A 23,251-nucleotide genomic window follows, 5' to 3' on the forward strand; every position below is an offset into this window, starting at 1 on the left:
AAATATATAAAATGGGTGGCAGCTAGGCTTTTGGCCATTTAAACTTGTCGCACGGCTTTTATTTGTTTTGGATTTTAGTTTTATTTTTGTTGTTGCCGCTTTCGGCGTGTGTTGTTGGCTGGCGAAAATGTCGTACAGAGTTTCCAATAAAACTGGCCATTTATCATGGCGCAGCCGCTTTGGAAAATATATTGAGAATCGACAATCGAATGTTACGCATACGCCCCGGAGGGCAGCTGTTGGCTGTTGATCGCTGCGCATGCGCAGTCAGTGACTCGAATGCGGTTTCCACCGATCAGGCCTTAACCCCGGCCATTCTTGGCCCGATCCATACCGATCCGATTCGATCCGACCCAACCGATTCCATTGGCGAGCTGGCGGGTGCGTGCGCGTTTTTCACGCTCTGTCAACTTTTGGGCATGGAACTACTGGGAGGAGGAGCAACTGAGCCGCAGATTAGTGTCAAGATTTGCATACGAAATCGTATATCTGCCAGGTGCGTGTGTCGCCAATTTGGTAGGAGTGTTGCCAAATTTGGCTAATTCCGCCGAGCTGCGTTTGCCAAATGTTGTGCCACTGCATCCTGCACTCATGAATCATTTTCGCTGGCGATTTAACCATTTATGATGGCTGTTTGCATTCAGATCTAGATATGCCAACTGCCTAATGAGGGGGAAGTGTTTTGAGTGGATTAAATCACCTGAGGAGTGTCGTTGACCGATCGTCTCTTAGTTCAGTAAAGGAGGTTCTTTTAATCTGCTCAAATTTTCCATTTGCAAATTAAAAATTCGGCAGGAAAAGCTTTTTGTGGCTGACGTTGTGTCCCCGCTTAGCGATGTTGCAAACCACTCTGTTTTGGGGTGACCATGCCACCCTAAATTGGTTTATATCACAGCTATTCAAATGTTTTAAACAAACTTACATATATAAGTACTTTATTTATTATTATATCAAATTTAAGATTATAAAATAATAATTTAACGTTTATCAGCAAGTATTACTTCTAGGGTTGTTCTATCATCTTGTTTACATCATAACCAGTTTTCGAGCGTTTTCGGGGTAGCGAATGAAATTTGAAATTCAATACCTCGACATGAGCGTAGATGTAAGGGGTGTACAATTCGTTGTCAGTATGGTTATGAAGTACTAAAATGAATGCACAAAGCTAGTACGACCTATGTATATTTAATTTGTATTTGATATATGCCTTTTGTAGGTATTAATATATGTTTTAAAGTGCCACTTTTATATACAAGATATAGTAATTTAATTACATTACATCCGGGTACTTATAAATAAAGACGCACACCCAGCTAAGCCTGTTTACGTTGCTTGTTTTTCCAGCAAAGAACCAAAAGAAACGTCATCAATTGAGCTGCACTGCTCAATGAAATCGAAAAAAGGGCAAACGCTGGCCAAGCACAGAGCCGCCGAATGCGTGAGTCTGGCTGGCTGTCTGGTGGGCATCCATTGGATACGCCAGGAAATACAAAAAGTGCTGTGGCGACTAAGGGTTTCCCCAGAAGCGAGGCAACAACAACAGCTGCAGTGCGGGCAGCGACGCGACTGCGCTGCCAGCAACATTCAGTAGCAAGACTTTGGCACTCTGGCGAAGAAGCCTCGGCAACATCCACAGTCGTTCCTCGGCCGAGCAACCGTCTGCATCGCGCGCACTCTCGAAGCGATTTAAAGCCCATCCATCCATCCAACCCTCGGAGGACCTAATATTCGCCACCCAGCAGAGGCGCCACCAAGTCGCGTTCCGCATCCCCAAAGGATTCGCATAAACATTCCAAGAAAGCCATGTCAGCGGTGCCGATGAAAGCCTTTCTGGCTGGTCTCTTCCTGCTGGCCAATGCCTGGCACATCACAGGTGAGATGTGTTAAACGTCCAAAACAACAAAGTGTCGATCGGCAAACTGAAACGCTCTTAAGTCCCCTTGTAAACATAAAGCTCCCAAGAGGTGGTCTAATTATCCAGTTTTTCCAATGTGTGTGGTGCACAGAGAAAATTCTAAAAGCTCACTGGTTTTCAGAGTAAACACCCTTCTTAATTACAAAATGTACTCGAAATTCAGCATAATTTCGGACCACAATTTTCTTCTGTGCACCTGTAATTCCATCTGGCCCACAAGGTCGCGGATCCGCATAAAGTTTGAGGTGTGTTGGTTTTCATACCCAGAGCCCATGAATGAAATTTGTTTCCAATTTTCGCGCAATTTGTTTATGTAGTTTTTCCGGCGGCCATTTAGCGCTTTTCCCTTGCGGTGTTTATAAAAATTCTCAAAATTTGGCTTACAACTAAAAAAGTTTCAGGTGAAATCCATAAAATATACTTGGCAATTTATGTTTCGCTCGATTCGAAAGCGGATTTATGGACGACACTTAAAATGATGGGTCTGTTTTTATCTGTCGTAAACAAATTAATAAAGGATGTGTGGAATATAATGAAATATTAATAGGAGGCTATGTGGGCTTAAATATAGAAGCGCTCACTGGTTTATTTTGCATTGAACACGTGCAGAAAGAGAAAAGACATTTGAAAATTATGAGCACTATTATTTATTGCGAGCAGTTAGGCCAGTTTAAAATTACACAATAAAGGTGAGATTTGTAGCATGTTTTTATTTTTCTTTTTGAAAAATACAAGAATTAGTAAAGAAATCCCGATTGTCTACATACTTGAAATGCCAAAAGTTAAGTAAAATAATTTCTGTTGATCCATTTTCATAATATACTGCACATTTCCTCATCGCGAATGGAACAAGTTCGTGGGTCATTGCTTCCTTGATGGACATCGTTTTCTATATATACACGTGCATATTCGCGTTTCGAGAATTTTCACGCTTTTCAATGATTGGCAACCTGCATGCCCTATAAATACAAATATTCGCCCGACTGCCAGACATTTCGATATTTATTTCCACAGTCATTTCGGAACGGCCCACATGATTTGCCAAACAGAATCCAAACGCCGAATGCAGTTTCCATATTTCCATGGCCCGTTGAATGCCTTTGAATCGCGCCTGATTTTAATGAGGGTGATTGAGAAATGGGCATTGTGATTGGGTCATTAGGCGGTGAATCGAAGCAGCAGCTCCGGCCCCCTGTTGCTCTCAATTAGCCTTTCCCGGTGTCCTGCAATTATCTAATTGCTCTATTTTCGCTTGCGTTTCAATCTGGGCTTACGAGATTCGGGGAGTGCGCATGTCAGAGTGGCGCCAGGATGTCGCCTGCTCCAGTTTCCCGCTGTCTTCGACATCTGGCATCCCGCATCCCCTGGAAATCTCTACCCGCACTTGGCAGGAAACTATGTCAGAGTCTGGCCGCCAGTTTGGGGGTTAGTTCTGCGCTTCCCGACTTGAATTGCGTAATTTGCGCCAACTGATAATGCAGGCAGATAAAAGTTTCGGGGTACCTTCGGCCAGGAAGCGGAGATTATCGTGACACACATCCGATCCGTATCGTATTATATTTGTTATTCTTGCGCTACATTTCGATGGGGGTGCTTTTGCTGATGCAAAGGCAGAGCTGTCGGTCCTCAGGGTGGAATGTTTCCAAAGGAACCCAGACAGGCCGTGGAGTGCAACTTCCTTCAAAACAAGTCTCAGCTTTCAATTACCCCAGAACTGCTTTAAAAGAAGCCACACCAAGTCGGGCCATGTGCGTGACCTCAGCGAATGCTTTTAGAGTGTTAAGCGTGGGCGATAAAAAACCCTTGGACTGCGACCTTGGATGGCACTGGAAAAAAAGTGTTAGGACTATTTAAAGGGATATTTACTGAGAACATCAACTTTTACAATATTCATTATGAAAACCTAGAGAGAAGGCCTAAGTACCTTTTCCATGTGTAGCTGTGGGAAACAATCAATTACTCACACTACACAACTTAGAACTGTGCCAATTACCTGAAACTGTTCCAAAGACCCCTGAACAAAGGAACCGAAAGAATACAAACGGTGTGGCAATGGATTTTGCATATGTCCAGTCAATATAAGGCTGCCAAGCTTTTCCAACAACTGGCATCCCAAGGTCACTGCAACTAGAGGCTTCGGAGCGTATACGTAATATCGCCACCTCTAGCGTAATGTCGTAATTTAGCTGGAAAAGGAAAATTATAAATATGTTATAGTCAATATTTGACAGCCACCACTCCTTTGAGAAACCCCTTTCAAAACTGTTTGCCCTCAAGGTGCCGTAGTTGAGCAAGTGGATTCGTGGCATGTTTGCCTTCTCCTGTGGTAAACAGGCATGTCCTGGCATTTTCACAGGGCCGGACATGCAAAACTCTTTAAAGGACACGACCGACGATCTTGATTTACTGTCGCGCCAAATCACGCAACCTTATCAACACAATTAGAGGAGTTTCCCTCCTCATTTCCCACATCATCTGGGCTCTTGGACTAATTAAATCATTTGTCTAATTCTATAAATAGTTGAGACTCATCCGAACAGTTTGTTATATGAATTCTTATGTTAAAGGTGTGAAAATGTATTTTAATGTGCGAAATAAACGCGGTGAACGGAAGAAAAACAAATTATTATGAAAACAAAAATAAACAGAAACCGAACTAGTAATATGTTCTCAAAAGGGAAAAAATCAAAAAGACTTACAGGCTGGAAAAGCGGAACCCATTTAAAGAAACTTTTTGTGTGTCGTTCATTATAAATCAACGCGTTTAAAGTATTTAGATCGTTGTTTCGATATAAAAGGGCTAACTTGTCAAAGTAAAGGAAGAAAGGGGTGAAGGCTAACTATATATTTCTAGCATGAATGTGCCATGATAATATTTTTTTATGTGAAAATTGCAAATATCACTGGTACTTACATACATAATTCACTCATCTCACCTCTTTTGAAAGGCATTGTTGTTATGCCTTTAATTGTGTATATTTGGTACAAAAACAACAACTTTCTTATTTATAGTATTGGTTCAGTTTCCATCCATTACTTGGCAAGAGATTCTTCATTCTCTGCTCCACAAATTTCGAATTACCCCGCACTGTAACAGCTTGAATTCGGTTACGTATACGTAATAAAATTCGAATGAGGCGCCACATCGACTGGCCACGCATTCTCCGTTTTCGCAGTGGGCGACCGAAAAGGGGCGGCACATGAAGATGATGATGTCAACTTCTGACTGGAGTCCACCGAGGAAAGCCACACCAAACTGTGTCACCCTCGCTTGTATTTATTTATTTCGCAAACAAAGTTTCCTTTTTGGTGGAAAATATGACCCCATGAAAGGTCAACTTAAGCGTGTCACACTGATGGAGTTACTTCCCCTATATTTACAGCCGTAAATGAGCAGCACCAGAAGCATCACCTGCAGTGCTGGCACTGCAGCTCGGACACCATTGGGGCGGAGGACTTCTGCGACGTGACCTTCCAGGAGGACAACATTCCCACTGACCTGATCAAGGAGCGGAACATCAATCTGCTGAGGAGCTGCAACGGCACCATTAACTCCGATCACGAGCGGGCCGTTTGCCGCAAGACCGTGGAGGAAAGTGAGTAATCGGACCGAGGCACTTCCTTATACACATTGAACCTTAACAAATCTAACAAATTCCAGATAATGGCAAGCTGATCACCAAGCGGTTCTGCTACTACACCAACAAATCAGATCCCGTGGAGCTGTGCAACATCACCAGTCCGGAGAAGAACGTGCGGCGGATATTCTGCGAGGACTGCCTCACCGATCGCTGCAACGGAGCCTTTGCAGGTGCATCCATTTTGGAGATGCTGCTGCTCCTGCCCATCGCGGGCCTCATCCAACAGTTGGCCATCTAAGCAAAGGATCCCCAAGTCGATTTTCAGTTGGAACGTGATATTTTGCCTGGCTCTCGGGCCGAGCTGTTGCTGATTTGCGTTTGCGTTTAGCTCGAATTAACTTAGTTTCGGGGACACTTGCCCCTCCACTCATTAGCTTACATTCAGATGGAAGTTTAGGGTTCGATTATAGGTTTATAGTTTGCCTGGCCGAGTGCCGATGTTTGCCAAGCTCAAAGCTCAAATTCCGAATGAAATCCAATTCAAACTTTTACCAAACAACACAATACCATAACGAAAGAAACTATAAATAAATGAAACAATAATCAGTAGAGATTAAACCCCAAGCACAGTAAATACTCACTTATTAGTCTATGTACAGCATGATATTTTAATGTAAAGAACACAAGCCCTCACCTATGTAATTATCTCAGAAGCTAGACAAACAGAAACACACACTTAAAATCAAGGTATTAAAGCACTCGAATATACAAAACCGAATCACCGAATAAAGTTCGCACATAAATGGGTTGGACTTAGAGGAACTGGAGAAGGTCTATAATTGCGTCAACAAGTCGTTGCTTTGTGTTTTGATCCAGCCCCGGATAGAACTCCTCAATTTGGATGCTTTGCCAGAGTTTAGCCATGTATCCGCTGAATTCCTGGCTATTCTTTCCCCCACTTTTATATCGCTCGTAAAGCATCAACTCGGCTTCGACCATTGTAGCATAGGACTCCCGATTGCCGATGTACAGCTGGTAGAGAAGCGCGGCCAGCCTGGTGGATCCCTCCAGGGTGTACGTCCGACGAATCACTCCTTCCAGGATCCTAGTCAGTTGGTCTGGCTTAAGCACACAGTGGAGTTTCCGGGAATGCTGTCCTAAAGCCAACTGCCACTTGCCCAGCTCATGATCCTCGGATTGGAGCGCTCGCTGGAACAGATCAGAGCTGTTCAGGGTCTCCAGATGCTCGCGGATCTGTTCGCGGATGAGATAACCCTGCAGGTGATGACGAACCGTCACGTTTCTCTCCTTCCGGCACACCACATGCTGCAGCGTCTCCTCCAAATCCTCGATTTTGGCCACATCCCTGGGGAAGTCGGCTTTCAGTTTTCCCCACGTGGACACCACCAGGAAGAGCTGCTCGGTTACGGTGCCGTTGAAGTCCTCGATCAGCTGAAGCATCCGCTTGTTGTCATAGCTCATCACCTGCGTTCCCAACGTAGCATCAGACGGCATAAACAGCAGGGGGAATACTAAGAGCAACGTAGCAATCATCTCGGAACTCAAAATGCAACTGAACCAAAAGTAGCTGGGTTATCTTCGAACTCGGCTTATCAGCTTGGTTCTATCGCAAAGTTCTCTCATGCCAAGATGAGCATCTACGTTTTCAAGAGAACTATGGCTTTAATACACAATATATGGCTTTAATATTATTTATAGTCCTATAGCCCTGCGTCCTGTTAGTGATTATATGACGTTCACTTTTTTTTTTTGCTTATTGTAATAATTTTCTTTTTAAGATTTTTATCATGTTCATTTTTGAAAAGCCAAGGAGACCCCAATTTGGTAGTACCATCAAAACTGTCAACAGATGGGTCTTCCAAAGTATGAAAGCCAGCCCGTGGAGAGTTACTGTTCTGCTTCCTGTTTATCACAATGACGGGAAACACTAATCCGAAATACATAGAAGTTAAATCCAATTAGACAACCTCCATACGAGACAATGCAACCCTCACTGATATCCTGCCGTTGTCCTAGTTTCCTCGCTGTTCCAACACAGCCTTCCTTTCAGCCATTCTGAGCCGCATGTCTGCACAGCCGGCCACATCTAATTAAATTTATGCAAATTATTGGCCGTCCTTGTTGATTAGTGACACCCCATCTCATCCGTGCCTCATTAGGTTTCGATCGTGCTCAATGAGATTAGGGGCCAAAAGAATGTTTGTCAGCCTTGCCCACGTAAAGTCGTTCTACTTTTGGTGACATACTTTTGGGCGGAAGCTGAAATAGCTAGCATGAGTTGGCCATCCTCTAGATGCACTCAATTGTCTGGGGTATAATAAACATTTGCAACTTGGTACTGATTCCACAAATAAACGTGTGGATTCTGTCACTTTAGATAACGAATGTTAATGATGAATCTACTTCTGACTCAATACAAACCCAGATCATTCTCAAAGATGTAGTATATTTAAGGGTAAGATGCATTTTAATAACAAGTAAATGTGAAAATACAAAGCTGTGAGAATATTTATTTTTTTTTACAATATCAATATGCCTGCACATAAAGGCAATGCATATGAAACAAACAACTGACGTCACATCCAAAATATAAAACAAGGTAAGAACCGAAATAATAGCTTACAACCGGTTTTCTGAGGCGTAGAAAAAATAATAGAAACAAGCACCAAAATTCCACTCAAAACAAAAACAGAGAACGCATTTTGAGACCCAAACTTTGAGTCGATTTCATTATTTCAGAGGGACTTTGCTGCTGGAGCTGCGCTATTGCCGTTGTTACAACCACCAACGCCTCACAATTTCAGACGTGCAGCAGACATCGTTGACGGCGGTTGATAATCGTGCCTGACTTAAAAACATTCGTTTTCGAAAAGCAATTCCCACACTCGAAGTATTCGCGAAAATGGTGTCCGCTCTGAAATGCAGTTTGGCCGTGGCCGTTATGATCAGTCTGGCTTGTTCGGGTGCGTTGGTTGCGAAAGTGTTGTTTGTATTTAACGGAGTGCTCAAGGAGAGCCAGCTGAGGGAAAATTAGGAAAACTTATTAAGAACTTATTATCATTAGCGGGTATTATAAGTAAAATCGTTGCTCGCCAATTAAACATCATTTTCTAAATGAGATGTCTTCGGTTCTTTTTTGCATACAAATATAAGCAGAAATGTTCGATTTATAATTACAAATATTGTTTACAAAAATTGGTTTCAAGTAACTGAAGCCTATCCCTGGGACCGACCAAAGCTCCTTTCTCTTTATCCTTCAAAGTTCTTTAGGCTCTAATCTGTATATCTGCAGTATTTTATCCATATATTTAATACAAATTTAATCCATGCCTCATATGCCCCTATACCCCATAGCCTACGCCATCAAGTGCTACCAGTGCGAGTCCCTCACGATGCCCAAGTGTGGCCTGAAGTTCGAGGCCGATGAGACCTTGCTGCTGGACTGCTCCAGGATCGGACCCCCCCGCTACCTGCAGAACTTCTTCCCCCTGCGGAACGCCACTGGATGCATGAAGAAGACCCTCGAGAGCGGTGAGTTCACAGTCCCACAACATATAGGAAAATAACAGAATCTTAAAATTTCATAAGTCAGCAAAACTGAGAATAAAACTCTATGATTCCTCCATTATTAAGCTGGAAATAGCGCAATTAAGCACTACAAGCCCCTGAGATCATCGCATAAAATCGGGTTGTGTTAGTCTCTGATGTCATGCGTGAATATTTCGCTACCTGCTTTCAGACGTTACTTTTTTCCCTTTCGACGTGATTCCTAGTCACTTTTATTTGCGTCTTATTTTCCAGCAATTACATCAAATTGAGAGCTTAATTCGTGTTCTAGCAAAAATAATAATGACAGGGACGAGAGAGAATGCCGCAAGCTCCGAGCTATTCGACTTATCAAAATTAGCATTTGTGAATTTATTTACAAGGCAGATCGCCCGATAAATTAATCCGTCACAAATATTGTGATCGTTTTTGAACGCCAAGCCCAATCAGCTCAGTATCCAGTAAATTTATTCAGAGGAATCAAACAAAAAGCTTGTAGAAAAATACGTTATTTGAGATCACAGGCGAATGAATTATGTTTCACCGAGGTGTGAAGCAAATTGTTGATCTTTGTTTTCCTTGACAATAAACTACGGTGTTCTTGACGCATACGCCTTGAATAAATAAGCAATTAACAAGTGTTCGAAGTCAAAGGTACAATGGGTTCATTCAGCAAGCCCCACTAGAGAAAGTTGTTGGCCCAATTGCTCATCCAAACCAAACAATCTGCTCCCATTCCAGTGGCCGGACATCCGCAGATCGTGAGGAGCTGCTACTTCGGGGACATCAACAACATCCAAGCTGGCTGCCAGTCGGATCCCTCCATGCCCTTCGTTAAGCAGCTGGGCTGCGACGTCTGCACCAAGGACGAGTGCAACGGCTCCTCCTCCCTGGCCCCCATTGCCGGAGCCATCCTGCTCTTCTTCGGCGTGGCTCGTCTGCTGGCCTAGATCTTAACTAGCTAGTTAATTACCTGTGCGTAGTATTTAACGATCTTGTTCTCTGTAAATTTCTTCTAAATTTATTTTAATAATAAATGCACGACGAATGGTTGTCATAGCAACATACCAAACTATATCGCATTCTTTTTATTACCAGCTGCAGATAGTTAGATAGAAAACAAACTAACTTAGGAAATAACATTAACATAACAATGCTCCTACAAAAGCAGTTGCCTAAAAGCCCCCATTATCCACATATAAATCATATTGGATGATTCAATGCAATTCAATTAAATTTAATACATTGCGTGAAAAGAAAACATATTCGATTGTTTTCACTCATAATAACCCTTCCCTTAGCATGACAAATCAGCTAACTGAAAAAAACAACTGTTGATTGTATATATTTTTAACTTTCCTCCACCCATGTAAGTCATCACATGAGTAACTCCCCAAAAAGTGTATTTATTTTTGAAAAATAGTAATTCTACTAATCGCAATTTGTACGGAGAGTCGCCTCTCGTAGAGTCACATTGAAACTCAGAAGCAGTTCAATGACTCAGAGCGAGCAGAGCAAACTGAATCCAATAATATGTATGTATGGGGCTGCAGTGTGAAACACCTGGGATCTAATTAGTGTGCACCCACATGAGCAACCAAAATTTGTATGATCGTATAAAAGATCACTCAATGTTGCCCCTTTTTAAGCGGGATGTGGGATTTATGTCCGTCTGCCTTCTTAATTACATTTAATTGAGTTCTGTTTCATTTGCAAGTTGAGTTTCAGTAATTCTTCTACCCTTCGGATTCGAGTTTACAAAGTGTTAAATGCAGCCCGGCAGAGTTCAAGAAACTCCAATTGAGAGATCCGAGATCACTTCTGCAGATCGAGGGGCTTTTGAAAACTTAAAGAACTGAAAGATGCCATGGCTCTCCTCTCCTCTCCACCCCGCGTGCCCCAATTAACCCAAACTCATTTGGCATCATTTCAGAAATTACTTAATTGAAGAAAATAGAAATTTGTGGGAAAGCCACTTAACTGAGTGTGTGTCCATGTTTGGGCAAGATTAGGAAATGAAACACACTACGCTTAATATGCTTATAAACCAATTAACTGAAGACCTTTCAGCAAGGCGTTGGCTGTGTACTGAAATTTTAAATCTATTTAAATATATAATGATTAATTAATTGAGGTTATGCTTCTAAAGTATCTATTTGCTAATATGGTTGCTAGTAATATTTAGATACTCAAGCAGTTAGGAGGTAAGAGTAAAAACTTTATAACTGGAAGTTTTTTTGAGTAGGTATAGCTTTAAGCCTCCTGTCCAGAGAGGCATATAAATTCGGAATCATTCTACTTAATTTACGGAAAAAACAAGAGAATGCTATATAGATACCCGTTACTCAGCTTGTATGAATGCGAACGCGAAATTTCGTAATTTTTCTGGGATATCGATAAATATTGCGGAATAAAATTGGAAAAAAATGTTCAAAAGTGTGGGCATTCAGCGGCTTTAGGGCGTTAGAGTGGGAGTGGCAAACATATATTTGCAAATCGACAAAAATTTACTAATAAAATTACTTACTAATAAATTACTTACTAGTCTAATAAAATTATGAAAAAAATATCAACACATTTTTCTAAAGTGTGGGCGTGATAGTTTTGTGCGGTTTTTTTAGAGTGGGCATGGTAATATGGGTCCACAAACCTGCTCTGCGTCGATGTCTCTAGCATCTCTATGCTGAATCTTATATAGTTCCTGGGGCCTCCACGTTCATGCGGACGGACAGACAGATGGACATGGCCAGATCGACTCGGCTATTGGTTTTGATCTAGAGTATATATATTTAATATGGCCGGAAACGCTTTCTTTTACCTGTTACATAGTTTTCAACGAATCTGGTATACCCTTTTACTTTGCGACTAACGGGTATACAAATTAATACTTTGCCTAAAAAACCTGAAATATTTTAGTTATGCAAACTCTTTATATGTTTATTTAATGATAATAAATTATAATGGTTTATTAAATTATTTTTAAAAGCACTTAAATGTCTTGATGCGATCTTCTCTTTGCTTCATCTGAAAAAAGGATGTTTTAAGTTCGTACCGTTTTATTTCATAACCAATTTATTTTTTAGATATATAACTAACCAACTTTTAATGCTAGTAAGGTTATTGTTTATTTAGGTAATGCATATATTGATTGTAAATCGGGCATGGTTAGATCGGATTGAATTTATAAAATATTCAATGAGTTTTATTTTATTAGTGTTTTAATTTATAATAGAAAATTACAAACGCAGGATATAATAATTTAAACATAATAGGCATGCCAACAGCTCAACATAATTAAGCAAATAAATAATTAAGATTAATATTGTTTGTAGGATTTGATAGCGCAAGTGCGGTTTTTATAAATGTTAATGTTTATTCATTTTGAAATCTGCTTCCATCTTGTTTAAAGTATTTTCAATGTGCTCCCATCATGGATTTTATAACGTTAGTCCGTTTAAAAGGATTGGGCTTAAAGTTCTTGATGGGCGGTTCGCGCATAAATTTCATGTCAGTAAGATACGGATATGGACGTTTATATGCCACTGCGTTTTCCGGTATTATTAATGGAAGTGCTATAAAATTGGTTGATTATTATTAGTAGTAATTTATGCGTGTATGTAATTACTATAAAGAAGTTAATCGTTGTATAATATTATAATATTAGTCATTCTAGTGTTTTATATAGTTTGATCTGAGATCTTGCTCATTCACTGTTATCAGTTAATACTCGATAATAATCGTATCTAAATCTATATCCCATCCCATAAAACAATCTTATGTAATGGACCCCGGCACTACCAAATACTTACGTTTCCTGTACTCATAGCTCGTAGGCGGATGACTGGGGGGCATAACCTCCTCCACATCGCCGACTCTATAAAGATCAAAATGTTAATTGCTGGCTCAACGCATGTTGGGTAGGATTTAAAGAACAAGGACATTAAATGATACAAAATAATACTTTACAAGTAACTTACTTGGGTGGATTTCCCGCAACTCGCTTTATCGGGTTGATGTACGTGAGAGCCCCATTGCTGTTGCCTCCCAACTTCTTGTCGATGGCAGATCTGCAAAATAACAATAGATTTTTACTCCTTGCCCAATATCAAGCCTTTGTATACCACATGCTCAACTCGCTTGCCAAGTAAGTCAAGTTACATCGGTATGCAGAGGGATCCCCATTACCTGTAGACCTCCAGGTAGAGTCCGTTACTGTTCTTGGCCGCCTCGGGATCCATTTCCTTCTGCTCGCACAGCTGCTCGTGCGAAACCGCGTCGTTCTTGTCTGGAATAAGATACTTACGGATCTCGGCCAGGGCGGAGGCTATGCGGACATAGCACTCCGCCGGGTTGGCCACCGTGCTGACCTCCAGAAAGAGATTCTTCTGAAGATGGGCATATCTCGGGTCACCTGTGCTGCGCAACTGCTCCTCTTTGTTACGATCGCGCATCGAACCGCGACCCTTGATGGCAATCTTGCACTGGGTCTCCTCCTGAAGGCGACGCAACGAGTTCCCCTTGGGCCCCAGGATCTTGCCAATGAAGTTGAACTGCGCAAGGGTAAGGATTCATTTTGCGGACGGAGGAGACAGCTAAAGTATAAAACCCACCTTAGGATACTGATTAACGGGCACGAAGACCTTTTGAGTAATCTTCATCGGCTTTTGGTTGTACACGTCTGCGTATAACTCCTTGCCGGGAATACGACCAGTGCCGTAGACACGGTCCACAGCTGCAATGTGGGATTAGTACCATTAAAATACCCTGTAAAGGGCGGAATTGATTTTACCCTCGGCGATTAGCAGTGCGCAAAGTGGAAACTCCGCGGACAATCGCTTCCGCTCCTCGTCCAAATCGGCGAGAAACTTTCGGGCCACCTCGTTCAAACGCGGCTGGTGGTCGTGGGTAAGTGGCTCTTTCTCAGTTAACTCGCTTGAGGTTTCCATTTTTATCGTAACAATCTTTACCAAAAAATCACAATTAAAATTGATGTAGACTGAATAACGCTTTGTATATCAGTGAACTAAAATGATGGCAGACCTGCCAACCGTTTAAAGTTTTGAGGCAACTTTTTCAGTGCTATAGTGATTGTTTAAATGTCGGGTATCCCATTATGTGCAAAAAACTGAACACCACTATGGTCTCTGGTACACTTAGGCTACTTACCCATCAGATTAAAAACAAGAATGCTAAAGTCGAGATTCTCCAGTTTCTTCCAAAACGAGATATTTTAATATTTTTTGGAATACCGGTAGAAATGGGAAACAAGATAATAAAATGAAAAATTAGATATTGTGATGTGGGCGTGTCAGTTGTGGGCGCTTTGTGGGCGTTAGAGTTAGAGCATGGGACACGGTTCAACAAACTTGCGCTGCGTCTATTTCTCTAGAATCTGTGTTCCTAATCGTAGCCTTCTATCTTTTATAGTTCCTGGCATCTCAACGTTCATACGGACGGACAGACATCGATTCTGAGGAATATATATACTTTATATGGTCGGGAACGCTTTCTTCTGTCTGTTACATACTTTTCAACGAATCTAGTATACCCTTTTAATCTACGAGTAACGGGTAAAATGACTGAAAGAAGAAAACGAAATATTTACAGGATTTCAAAAATATATCTTATTGTGCAAAATAAAGATGACAGCCCGAAATCTTCGAATTAGATTCGGAAATAAGTAAGATGTAACTTCAATTGGTATACACGCTAGAATTAAAACCTTCCCAATTTCAAGGAATGTCTGAAATACTACACCTACTGACCCATTTAGGTGAATAAATTAGTAATATTTAGCAAGAACACTTTTGGGCTAATGTTTTGAGATCACGTATTACCAAAGCTGATCATACCGCAAGTCCCCCCGGGTTCATGTAGTCAGGTGTCTTTAATTTTCCACCCTGAGCCTTGTAGTTTGCCTTCCGACCTCCGATCAGTACTGTGAAGGGATAGTTCGCCGGCTGGCGGTGTCCGCACTTTCAAGATCACCCTTTTGCGTTATCATGGAACTGGAAGACCTACGGCACACTCATCTTACACTCATATTGGTAGCCGGCTACTGTAACAAGTAACAGCTGAGCAGATGACTGTACCAGGCTAGGATCAGCCTCATAGGTATCAAACTCTGTTAGTTGGATAACCAAACTAATGGTTTCATAATCTCCAAAGCGATCTGGACTGGTTTTAGTAACAAAACAAAAAGCGAATACTCCTCAACAAAAACCAGATTCGGATTATCACAGTGCACTGTGGTTTTTTATGCGTTTATTTTGGCAGAAATTCGAAATGATGACCTATCTTCACCAAATTTGGTTTGTGTTACTCTTTACTTCCCCCAAGATGATTCACAAAGTTTCAAGTGATTTGGTCAACTTTCATATAGCTGCCATATAAACGATCTGGCCGATATGCCATAAAAATATTTACATTACCAAAAAAAAAAAATTTGTATCTATTTTTAATTATATTATATTATGATATTATATACAGAAAATCAAATAAAAATAAAATCATATTAAGATGTATATGATGGTCCAAAACAGTTTGTCATGAAATTTAAAAATAAATTTATCATATGTCATTGTTATGCTATTATACTTACAACCTATAATCTATTGCAACCTGGCAAATGTTTCCTTATGTAATCAAAGAAGGACTTAACTTTTTTATTTATCAGTAAAATACAACATTCATTTAAATTATTCTGACCAATTTTTTTTAAATATATGCTGCCTAACTGCATCCTCAGAGCGACTATTGTTGCTCCAAATGTCAAGCAGCTCTGCATGCCCAAACAAGTATTCATCTACAAAAACGTAATTTTTTCAAAAAGGAACAAAAAGGTGCATATGAAACTAGTTGTATAATATTATACACATGTTAGTTAATAACTTGCCGTTAAAATTCTTTTGAAGTGGTTTGCCATACAAAAGTTATATTCCACGAAACACAGCTACAATTGTTAAGTTGACTGTAAAAAAGGTACATAAACAAAACACGATACAACTACACAAAAACATATAACATACACAAAAATTTTACTGAACTACAAATCTACATACCTGGCCTACTGTTTTCCATGACACCAGCTTAAACTTTTTAATTCTCTGAGGAAATATTAACCACAAATGTTGCACAATGATTTGCCGCCAATTTTGTCTTACGCATGTTATCGACAATCAGCTCTCTTTGAGAGGTGGGCAATAAGCCAGTGTTGCATAAAAAAGTAAAAATCGACTTTTTTTTATCTAATTAGACTATCCTAAATATAAAGAAACTAAAAATTTTTTTATTCCGTTAAAAAATTTTTTTGACTTTCTGCCAAAAAAAACACATAAAAAACCAATGTGCAGTGCACTGTACCATAGGCCAAATGGCCATAGCAGGAGGAGCCGTGGATTCATGCTCATGCTTATCTCTTTACAGGAACAGACTCCGCTTTCTCGGATCCTTTGTGGAATCTTCGGTCTGGTTCAGAAGAGTTTCCACCCACAGAAAGTTTTTAAGCCATGCACTCTGCGCGTTGGCAATGGATCACCCACTAGAGCTAAGCTAATCTAACCTAATGATATTTCTGGACTTATCAAGTTCTAGTCAGTAATTCCCGTTGCAATTTTTATATTTTGTTTGATTTATAGGACCTAAGTATTAACCTTTTTACAGTCAAATTATGAATATCTTTATGGTAAATTATGAATAAATTTATTGAAGATCAGCAAACTAGTGCAAATTTCTATTGTTTTGTGTATATAAAGAAGTGCACACCCCTTCACTCTTCTGGTGCGCTTCGTCACTACGTGGCCGGCCACAGTGGTTAAAACGACATATGATCGGAGACTACAAAGAATGCGGAATGGAATAATTCTGAATGGAATTAATGTACCCTATTCAAGGATAACTTGATAAAAATAGATTGACAAACAATTGTGTAGTAAATCAAAAATATTTTAAGGATGTGCATATTTTAATGACAGAAGATGTGTAAGCAATAGAAACAACTGAAGCTGTAAATATTTGTCAATATGAATATAGCAAAATCAAAGGGCGTGAGTAACACGATAAATAAGTCAAGTCCGATAGGGGACAGCTCAGAATGTTGTTAATTGCTGAAATTAGCAAAACAACGAAAATGAGTAACGTATTCGAATGTATTTCAAACTGCGCATTTTGCTAAAAAGGGCAACTGGTTTACTTGAAGTCAACAATTCCAGAGATTCGAGGAACCCCTTTGACATGCAGAGCCCATAAGAACTTTTTTTGGCAATTCCGGGAGCGCCGAAACTGAGTTCATCATAGTGCCAAAATAAAACAAACATAAATAATTTACAAAAACGGCTGACATCACCCTAAACAAGTTCGAAAAATGCTTGATATTTATGTATGCATGCGCCTCGTTTGTGTGTCAAATGATGGGTGTTTGGGAACGAGACACCCTGTATACGCGAACAAGTCACCCTTTATCTTTATTTACATTCTTATTTGTCTGCAGCTTCAGCGGAGCTTATCAGCGGAATCAATGTAAGCATCGCACCGCTGTAATTGTCCGCGAGCTTGCCCAGTACTTTTCCAAACTTCTAACTCCCTTCTAACTGTAACTTGTTTACGTCTTATGCTAGACTAATCGTATGGCGTGATTACAGCCAAAGCTGAAGTCAGTCACAATTTTGATCTGCGAGAAAACGTACGCATCGGTGTCGAAATAATTAATATTAAGTGTCTGAACTTAACCAATAAATGAAAATTAACAGTAACACTGGCGGTTTTATTTATAAACATAAAAATTGGTCCTTCGAGAGCCGGATAACCGGAAGTGCGTTTCGTTCGGGCATTTGATTTTGATTATTGGCCTTTTGGCAAACGATAATCTATAGATTCCTACATCGTGTAGAATCGTTCCCTTCTTTCGACCACCATGCGGAGTGTGATTCAACAACGGGGCTTCTGCAAAAGCCAAATTACTCGTGCGCATAATAATGCCTTAAAATTTGTTGATGACATTCAATCAGTGCAAACAATAGTTGTCCGCCTGGCGCAACTACAGGAAAATTATTTGCGGTTCGTACGGCTCTCGGAAGAGCTGTATGCATTTAAATCGGAAGCCGATTGGGAGAACCCTGACGAGGATTTTGACGCATATGAGGACAAACATTATGCTACACACGCTATTCTCAGCAATACTTTGGAGGAGTTGAGACGGGATGTCACCTCAAACAGTATTGATGCCACAGTTCAAGCCGCAGGCACACCCCAGAGAAGTCATGTCGATTTTCAGTTCGAGAGAATTAAACTTCCGACTTTTTCTGGAAATTATGAGGACTGGAAACATTTTTCGGACATGTTTATTGGATCGATTGCTTCCAATTCGAGCCTGACGGATTGCCAACGATTTCATTATTTAAAATCGTACCTTGCCGGAGACGCGCTTGCATTAGTTAAACATATTCCAGTTACTAATGACAACTATCGGGAAGCATGGGAGCGGCTGGAACAGCGATATAACAAACAATCGCTAATTATTCGATCGTTCTTAAACAGTTTCATGAGCCTTCCGAGTGCTATAAATTCAAATATCGGCACAGTGCGGAAAATTGCCGATGGTGCAGACGAAGTTATTCGTGGTCTACGAGCTCTTAATTGCGAAGAGAGGGATCCCTGGCTAATTTTCATTCTACTTTCAAAATTAGATAGCGATACCCGCCAAGCCTGGGCTCAGTGCGCAGAATCCGAGGAAAAAGGTGTGACCATCAACCGATTCTTGAAATTTCTCACATCACGCTGCGATACGTTGGAGGCTTTTGAATTAACTCGATCAACCCAAGCTCGACGCGCAGCTACCACGCACCACGCAGACACGCATCCAAGACGGGAAGAGCCGAAGTGCACATCGTGCCAGCAGAATCACCAACTGTTTAAGTGTCCTCAATTCATCGCACTCGACATTGCATCTCGCCGAGACTTCCTCAAATCAAGAAAGCTCTGTTTCAATTGCCTCAGCCCGGCTCATATGGTGGGCAACTGTACATCGAGGCATACTTGTCGGATCTGCCGCCGCAAGCATCATACTTTGGTTCATGGCTCGTCGCAGCCAATTCAAAATGGCAACAACATTGACACAGCAAGTGTTGACAGCCGCGATCGACCAGCAGTCTCACATGCGGGATCTACAATTGGCCACAATCAACCGCTAGCTCGAGAAGGTCATCGCTTGGGAAGCGAGACTCCCGCGGAAAACAACTTTACGCATCATACTCTGGAGAATATTCCGGCGGCTGGTTCTCAGACTCTGTTGCCAACCATCCTTGCTGACGTCATCGACGCCTGGGGAAACACTACAACCTGCAGGCTGCTCCTGGACACTGGATCTACAATAACCTTGGCATCGGAATCATTTGTTCAGCGAATAGGCGTGCGTCGAACGCACGCACGGATTTCTATTCTCGGTCTCGCCGCCAACAGCGCGGGCGTTACCCGAGGACGCGCACATATCAAGCTGCGCTCTCGTCATTCGGGCCAAACTGTCGAATTGGTCTCGTTCATTCTCACCTCGCTGACGTCATCACTTCCTGCCCAAGTTATTGACACCTCATCCTCTACGTGGAGGCAAATCTGCGAGCTTCCTTTGGCAGACCCAACGTTCTGCACACCTGGAGCAATCGATGTCATTGTTGGATCGGATCAACTTTGGTCTCTATACACAGGAGATCGGAAACACTTTGGTAACGACTTTCCTATCGCTCTCAATACTGTATTTGGTTGGATTCTTGCAGGCTCTTACTCTGCATTCGATGATCACCCTACTTCTGCGGTTACTCATCACGCGGACCTAGACACGATGGTTCGTTCATTCATGGAGATGGACAGCATTCAGCCTAACCAGGCTCTCCTGGACGCCAGCGATCCCACAGAGCGTCATTTTGCTGCCACACACAAGCGCTCGACGGACGGGGTGTACGTCGTCGAGTATCCCTTCAAGGAAAAGGCACCGCCTATTGATTCGACCTTGCCACAGGCCATCAATCGCTTCTTCTCGCTGGAACGCAAATTTCGTCGGTATCCAGAATTGAAGCAGCAGTACGAAGCTTTCCTGGACGACTACTTGCAACGTGGACATATGGAAAAACTGACCTCGGCTCAGGTTGAAGAGTCCCCAGACACCTGCTTCTATTTGCCGCACCACGCTGTCATCAAACTGGACAGTCTGACTACCAAATGTCGTGTAGTTTTTGATGGATCAGGAAAGGACAGCTCTGGAGTATCGCTCAATGACAGACTACATATTGGTCCACCGATTCAACGCGATCTTTTTGGCGTTTGTCTACGCTTCCGGCAGCACCAATATGTTTTATGTGCAGATGTCGAAAAGATGTTTCGAGGCATTAAAGTCTTTAAGCCACACACCAATTTTCAGCGCATTGTTTGGCGCACGACTGAGAATGAACCTCTGCTTCATTTTCGCCTGCTGACGGTTACCTACGGATTGGCACCGTCACCATTTCTGGCTGTTCGAGTTCTAAAGCAACTTGCCGACGATCATGGCCATGAATACCCTGCAGCAGCTCACGCTCTTCTGCACGATGCCTATGTGGACGATATCCCGACAGGCGCCAACACATTCGAGGAGCTTATGATTCTCAAGGACGAGCTTATAGCCCTCTTGGATAAGGGAAAATTCAAGCTACGCAAATGGAGTTCTAATAGTTGGCGTCTTCTGAAATCATTACCAGAGGAAGATAGATGTTTTGAACCTATCCAGCTCCTCAACAAATCAGCTGCGGATTCACCTGTCAAAGTTCTTGGTATCCAATGGAACCCTGGGAAGGACGTCCTGTATCTCAACCTAAAGGGATGCGATGCGACCATTTCTCCGACGAAAAGAGAACTCTTGTCTCAGCTATCAAGAATTTATGATCCGCTTGGACTGGTAGCGCCGGTCACAGTTCTACTCAAGCTAATCTTCCAAGAAAGCTGGACAAGTGTCCTGCAGTGGGACGACCCCATACCTGAAAGTCTACGTACGCGCTGGAGAGCCTTAGTAGAGGATTTGCCAGCACTTACGCAATGCCAAGTACCACGGTATATTGCGTCACCATTTCGAGATGTTCAACTACACGGATTCGCCGACGCATCCTCGCACGCCTACGGTGCGGTAGTTTACGCTCGAGTTGCAGTTGGATGCAGCTTTCAAGTAACTCTGGTTGCCGCCAAAACACGGGTGGCCCCGATCAAGCCCGTATCAATTCCACGTTTGGAGCTAAACGCTGCGTTACTTCTATCTCGATTGCTTTCTATTGTCAAAACATCACTAACAATTCCTCTTTTCAGCACGAGCTGCTGGACAGATTCAGAAATTGTGCTACACTGGCTTTCAGCTCCTCCTCGACGGTGGAACACCTACGTCTGCAACCGAACTTCTGAGATATTGAGCGACTTTCCCCGTAGCTGCTGGAACCATGTTCGCACGGAAGACAATCCTGCAGATTGTGCTTCCCGAGGACTTCATCCGTCAAAGCTTCTGGAGCATCGACTGTGGTGGAAAGGTCCGTCTTGGCTGGCCACACCCACCTCTGAGTGGCCACCTTCTACAAGCAAGTTCAGCGTATCTTCAAGTTTCGATGTCAACACCGAAGAACGAGCCATAAAGCCCACGACTCTACATAACTTTCCTGATGAAAGTATACACGAGTTACTCATCCACAAATTCTCAACCTGGACGCGTCTTATAAGGGTATCTAGCTACTGTCATCGCTTTATTCACACTCTTCGATCCCATCATAGGAATTCGGCACCATTCCTTACGTCTGAAGAGTTGCTGGACGCACAGCGCCGACTTATTCGACATGTGCAACAAAAATCCTTTGCCAGAGAATATGAGCAGCTAGAGAATCGACGCCAGCTTAACGCTAAATCGCATCTTATCCGGTTTTCTCCGTTTCTGGATGATTATGGAGTAATGCGAGTCGGTGGGAGAATCGAGCAATCTACACTCAACTATAACGCCAAGCACCCGATTCTGATACCTAAAGATACACCACTAGCTGGACTCCTGGTTCGACATTTTCATGTCTCCTATCTGCACACTGGAGTTGATGCAACGTTCACCAATCTTCGTCAGCAGTACTGGATTCTGGGAGCCCGCAATCTCGTCAGAAAGGCAGTCTTCCAATGCAAATCCTGTTTTCTTCAACGAAAGGGCACAAGCAACCAGATCATGGGAGAGCTACCAATTCCTCGAGTTCAAGCTAGCCGCTGCTTTCAACACACAGGGCTGGACTACGCTGGACCGATCGCAATCAAGGAATCAAAGGGAAGAACTCCACGCATCGGAAAGGCATGGTTTTCTATTTTCGTGTGTCTCACTACAAAGGCACTTCACATCGAGGTTGTTAGTGAGCTAACTACACAGGCTTTCATCGCAGCCTTTCAACGATTCATTGCCCGCCGAGCGAAGCCTACTGACCTGTATTCGGATAATGGAACAACATTTCATGGAGGCAAGAAAACTTTGGATGACATGAGACGTCTGGCCATTCAACAAGCCAAAGATGAGGAACTAGCAGGATTCTTTGCCAATGAAGGGATTTCTTGGCACTTTATACCCCCGTCTGCTCCACATTTTGGAGGGATGTGGGAAGCTGGAGTTCGCTCAATTAAACTCCATATGAAACGAATACTTGGATCAAAGGCTTTAACGTTTGAGGAGCTCTCTACTGTCCTGACCCAAATTGAAGCTATCCTGAATTCACGCCCGCTGTGCCCAACTGGGGATAATTCTTTGGATCCACTGACGCCTGCTCATTTTTTGACTGGATCTCCGTATACTGCATTGCCTGAACCCTGTCGTCTGGATATGCAAGTCAATCGATTGGAGAGGTGGAATCAGCTGCAAGCCATGGTTCAAGGCTTTTGGAAAAGGTGGCATATGGAATACCTGACATCTCTTCATGAGCGGACAAAGTGGCATCTGGAAACCGAGAATCTGAAGATCGACACACTGGTAGTACTCAAGGAGCCCAATCTACCGCCCTCTAAATGGATTCTTGGCCGCATCACAGCAGTGCACGCAGGAATCGACAACAAGGTCCGAGTCGTTACAGTGAAGACTGCTCACGGATTATACAAACGCCCAATTGCCAAAATCGCTGTACTGCCTCTCTGCTGAACAACCGTTCAGGGGGGCCGGTATGTTTGG

General features: G+C 42.3%; 5 protein-coding genes across 5 annotated transcripts; 3 read left to right on the forward strand and 2 right to left on the reverse strand.

Annotated features, from left to right (window-relative positions):
• Window positions 1-1,617: 1,617 nt before the first annotated feature.
• Window positions 1,618-6,274, forward strand: LOC6733010. The gene is made up of 3 exons (XM_002080053.4): window positions 1,618-1,873; window positions 5,299-5,511; window positions 5,577-6,274. The coding sequence occupies exons 1-3, from the start codon at window positions 1,804-1,806 to the stop codon at window positions 5,792-5,794; spliced, it is 501 nt and encodes a 166-aa protein (XP_002080089.1). The 5' UTR covers window positions 1,618-1,803; the 3' UTR covers window positions 5,795-6,274.
• On the reverse strand, window positions 6,145-7,084 carry LOC6733011. The gene has a single exon (XM_002080054.4). It carries the CDS (start codon window positions 7,048-7,050, stop codon window positions 6,310-6,312), a length of 741 nt encoding a protein of 246 aa, XP_002080090.1. The 5' UTR covers window positions 7,051-7,084; the 3' UTR covers window positions 6,145-6,309.
• Window positions 7,085-8,254: 1,170 nt separating this feature from the next.
• Window positions 8,255-10,138, forward strand: LOC6733012. Its single transcript, XM_002080055.4, has 3 exons — window positions 8,255-8,480; window positions 8,872-9,048; window positions 9,805-10,138. The coding sequence occupies exons 1-3, from the start codon at window positions 8,420-8,422 to the stop codon at window positions 10,011-10,013; spliced, it is 447 nt and encodes a 148-aa protein (XP_002080091.1). The 5' UTR covers window positions 8,255-8,419; the 3' UTR covers window positions 10,014-10,138.
• A 2,278-nt stretch (window positions 10,139-12,416) lies between these two features.
• Window positions 12,417-14,117, reverse strand: LOC120285311 (KH domain-containing, RNA-binding, signal transduction-associated protein 2-like). Its single transcript, XM_039297094.2, has 6 exons — window positions 13,853-14,117; window positions 13,674-13,795; window positions 13,249-13,613; window positions 13,041-13,130; window positions 12,873-12,937; window positions 12,417-12,635 (listed from the first exon to the last, which is right to left on the reverse strand). Exons 1-6 carry the CDS (start codon window positions 14,007-14,009, stop codon window positions 12,478-12,480), a joined length of 957 nt encoding a protein of 318 aa, XP_039153028.1. The 5' UTR covers window positions 14,010-14,117; the 3' UTR covers window positions 12,417-12,477.
• A 4,949-nt stretch (window positions 14,118-19,066) lies between these two features.
• On the forward strand, window positions 19,067-23,221 carry LOC123327103. The gene is made up of 3 exons (XM_044922572.1): window positions 19,067-19,778; window positions 19,830-21,324; window positions 21,385-23,221. Exons 1-3 carry the CDS (start codon window positions 19,067-19,069, stop codon window positions 23,219-23,221), a joined length of 4,044 nt encoding a protein of 1,347 aa, XP_044778507.1.
• The last annotated feature ends 30 nt before the right edge of the window (window positions 23,222-23,251 follow it).

This window comes from Drosophila simulans, chromosome 2L (assembly GCF_016746395.2).
Source record: "Drosophila simulans strain w501 chromosome 2L, Prin_Dsim_3.1, whole genome shotgun sequence".
In the NCBI taxonomy this organism is placed as follows: Eukaryota; Metazoa; Arthropoda; class Insecta; order Diptera; family Drosophilidae; genus Drosophila; species Drosophila simulans.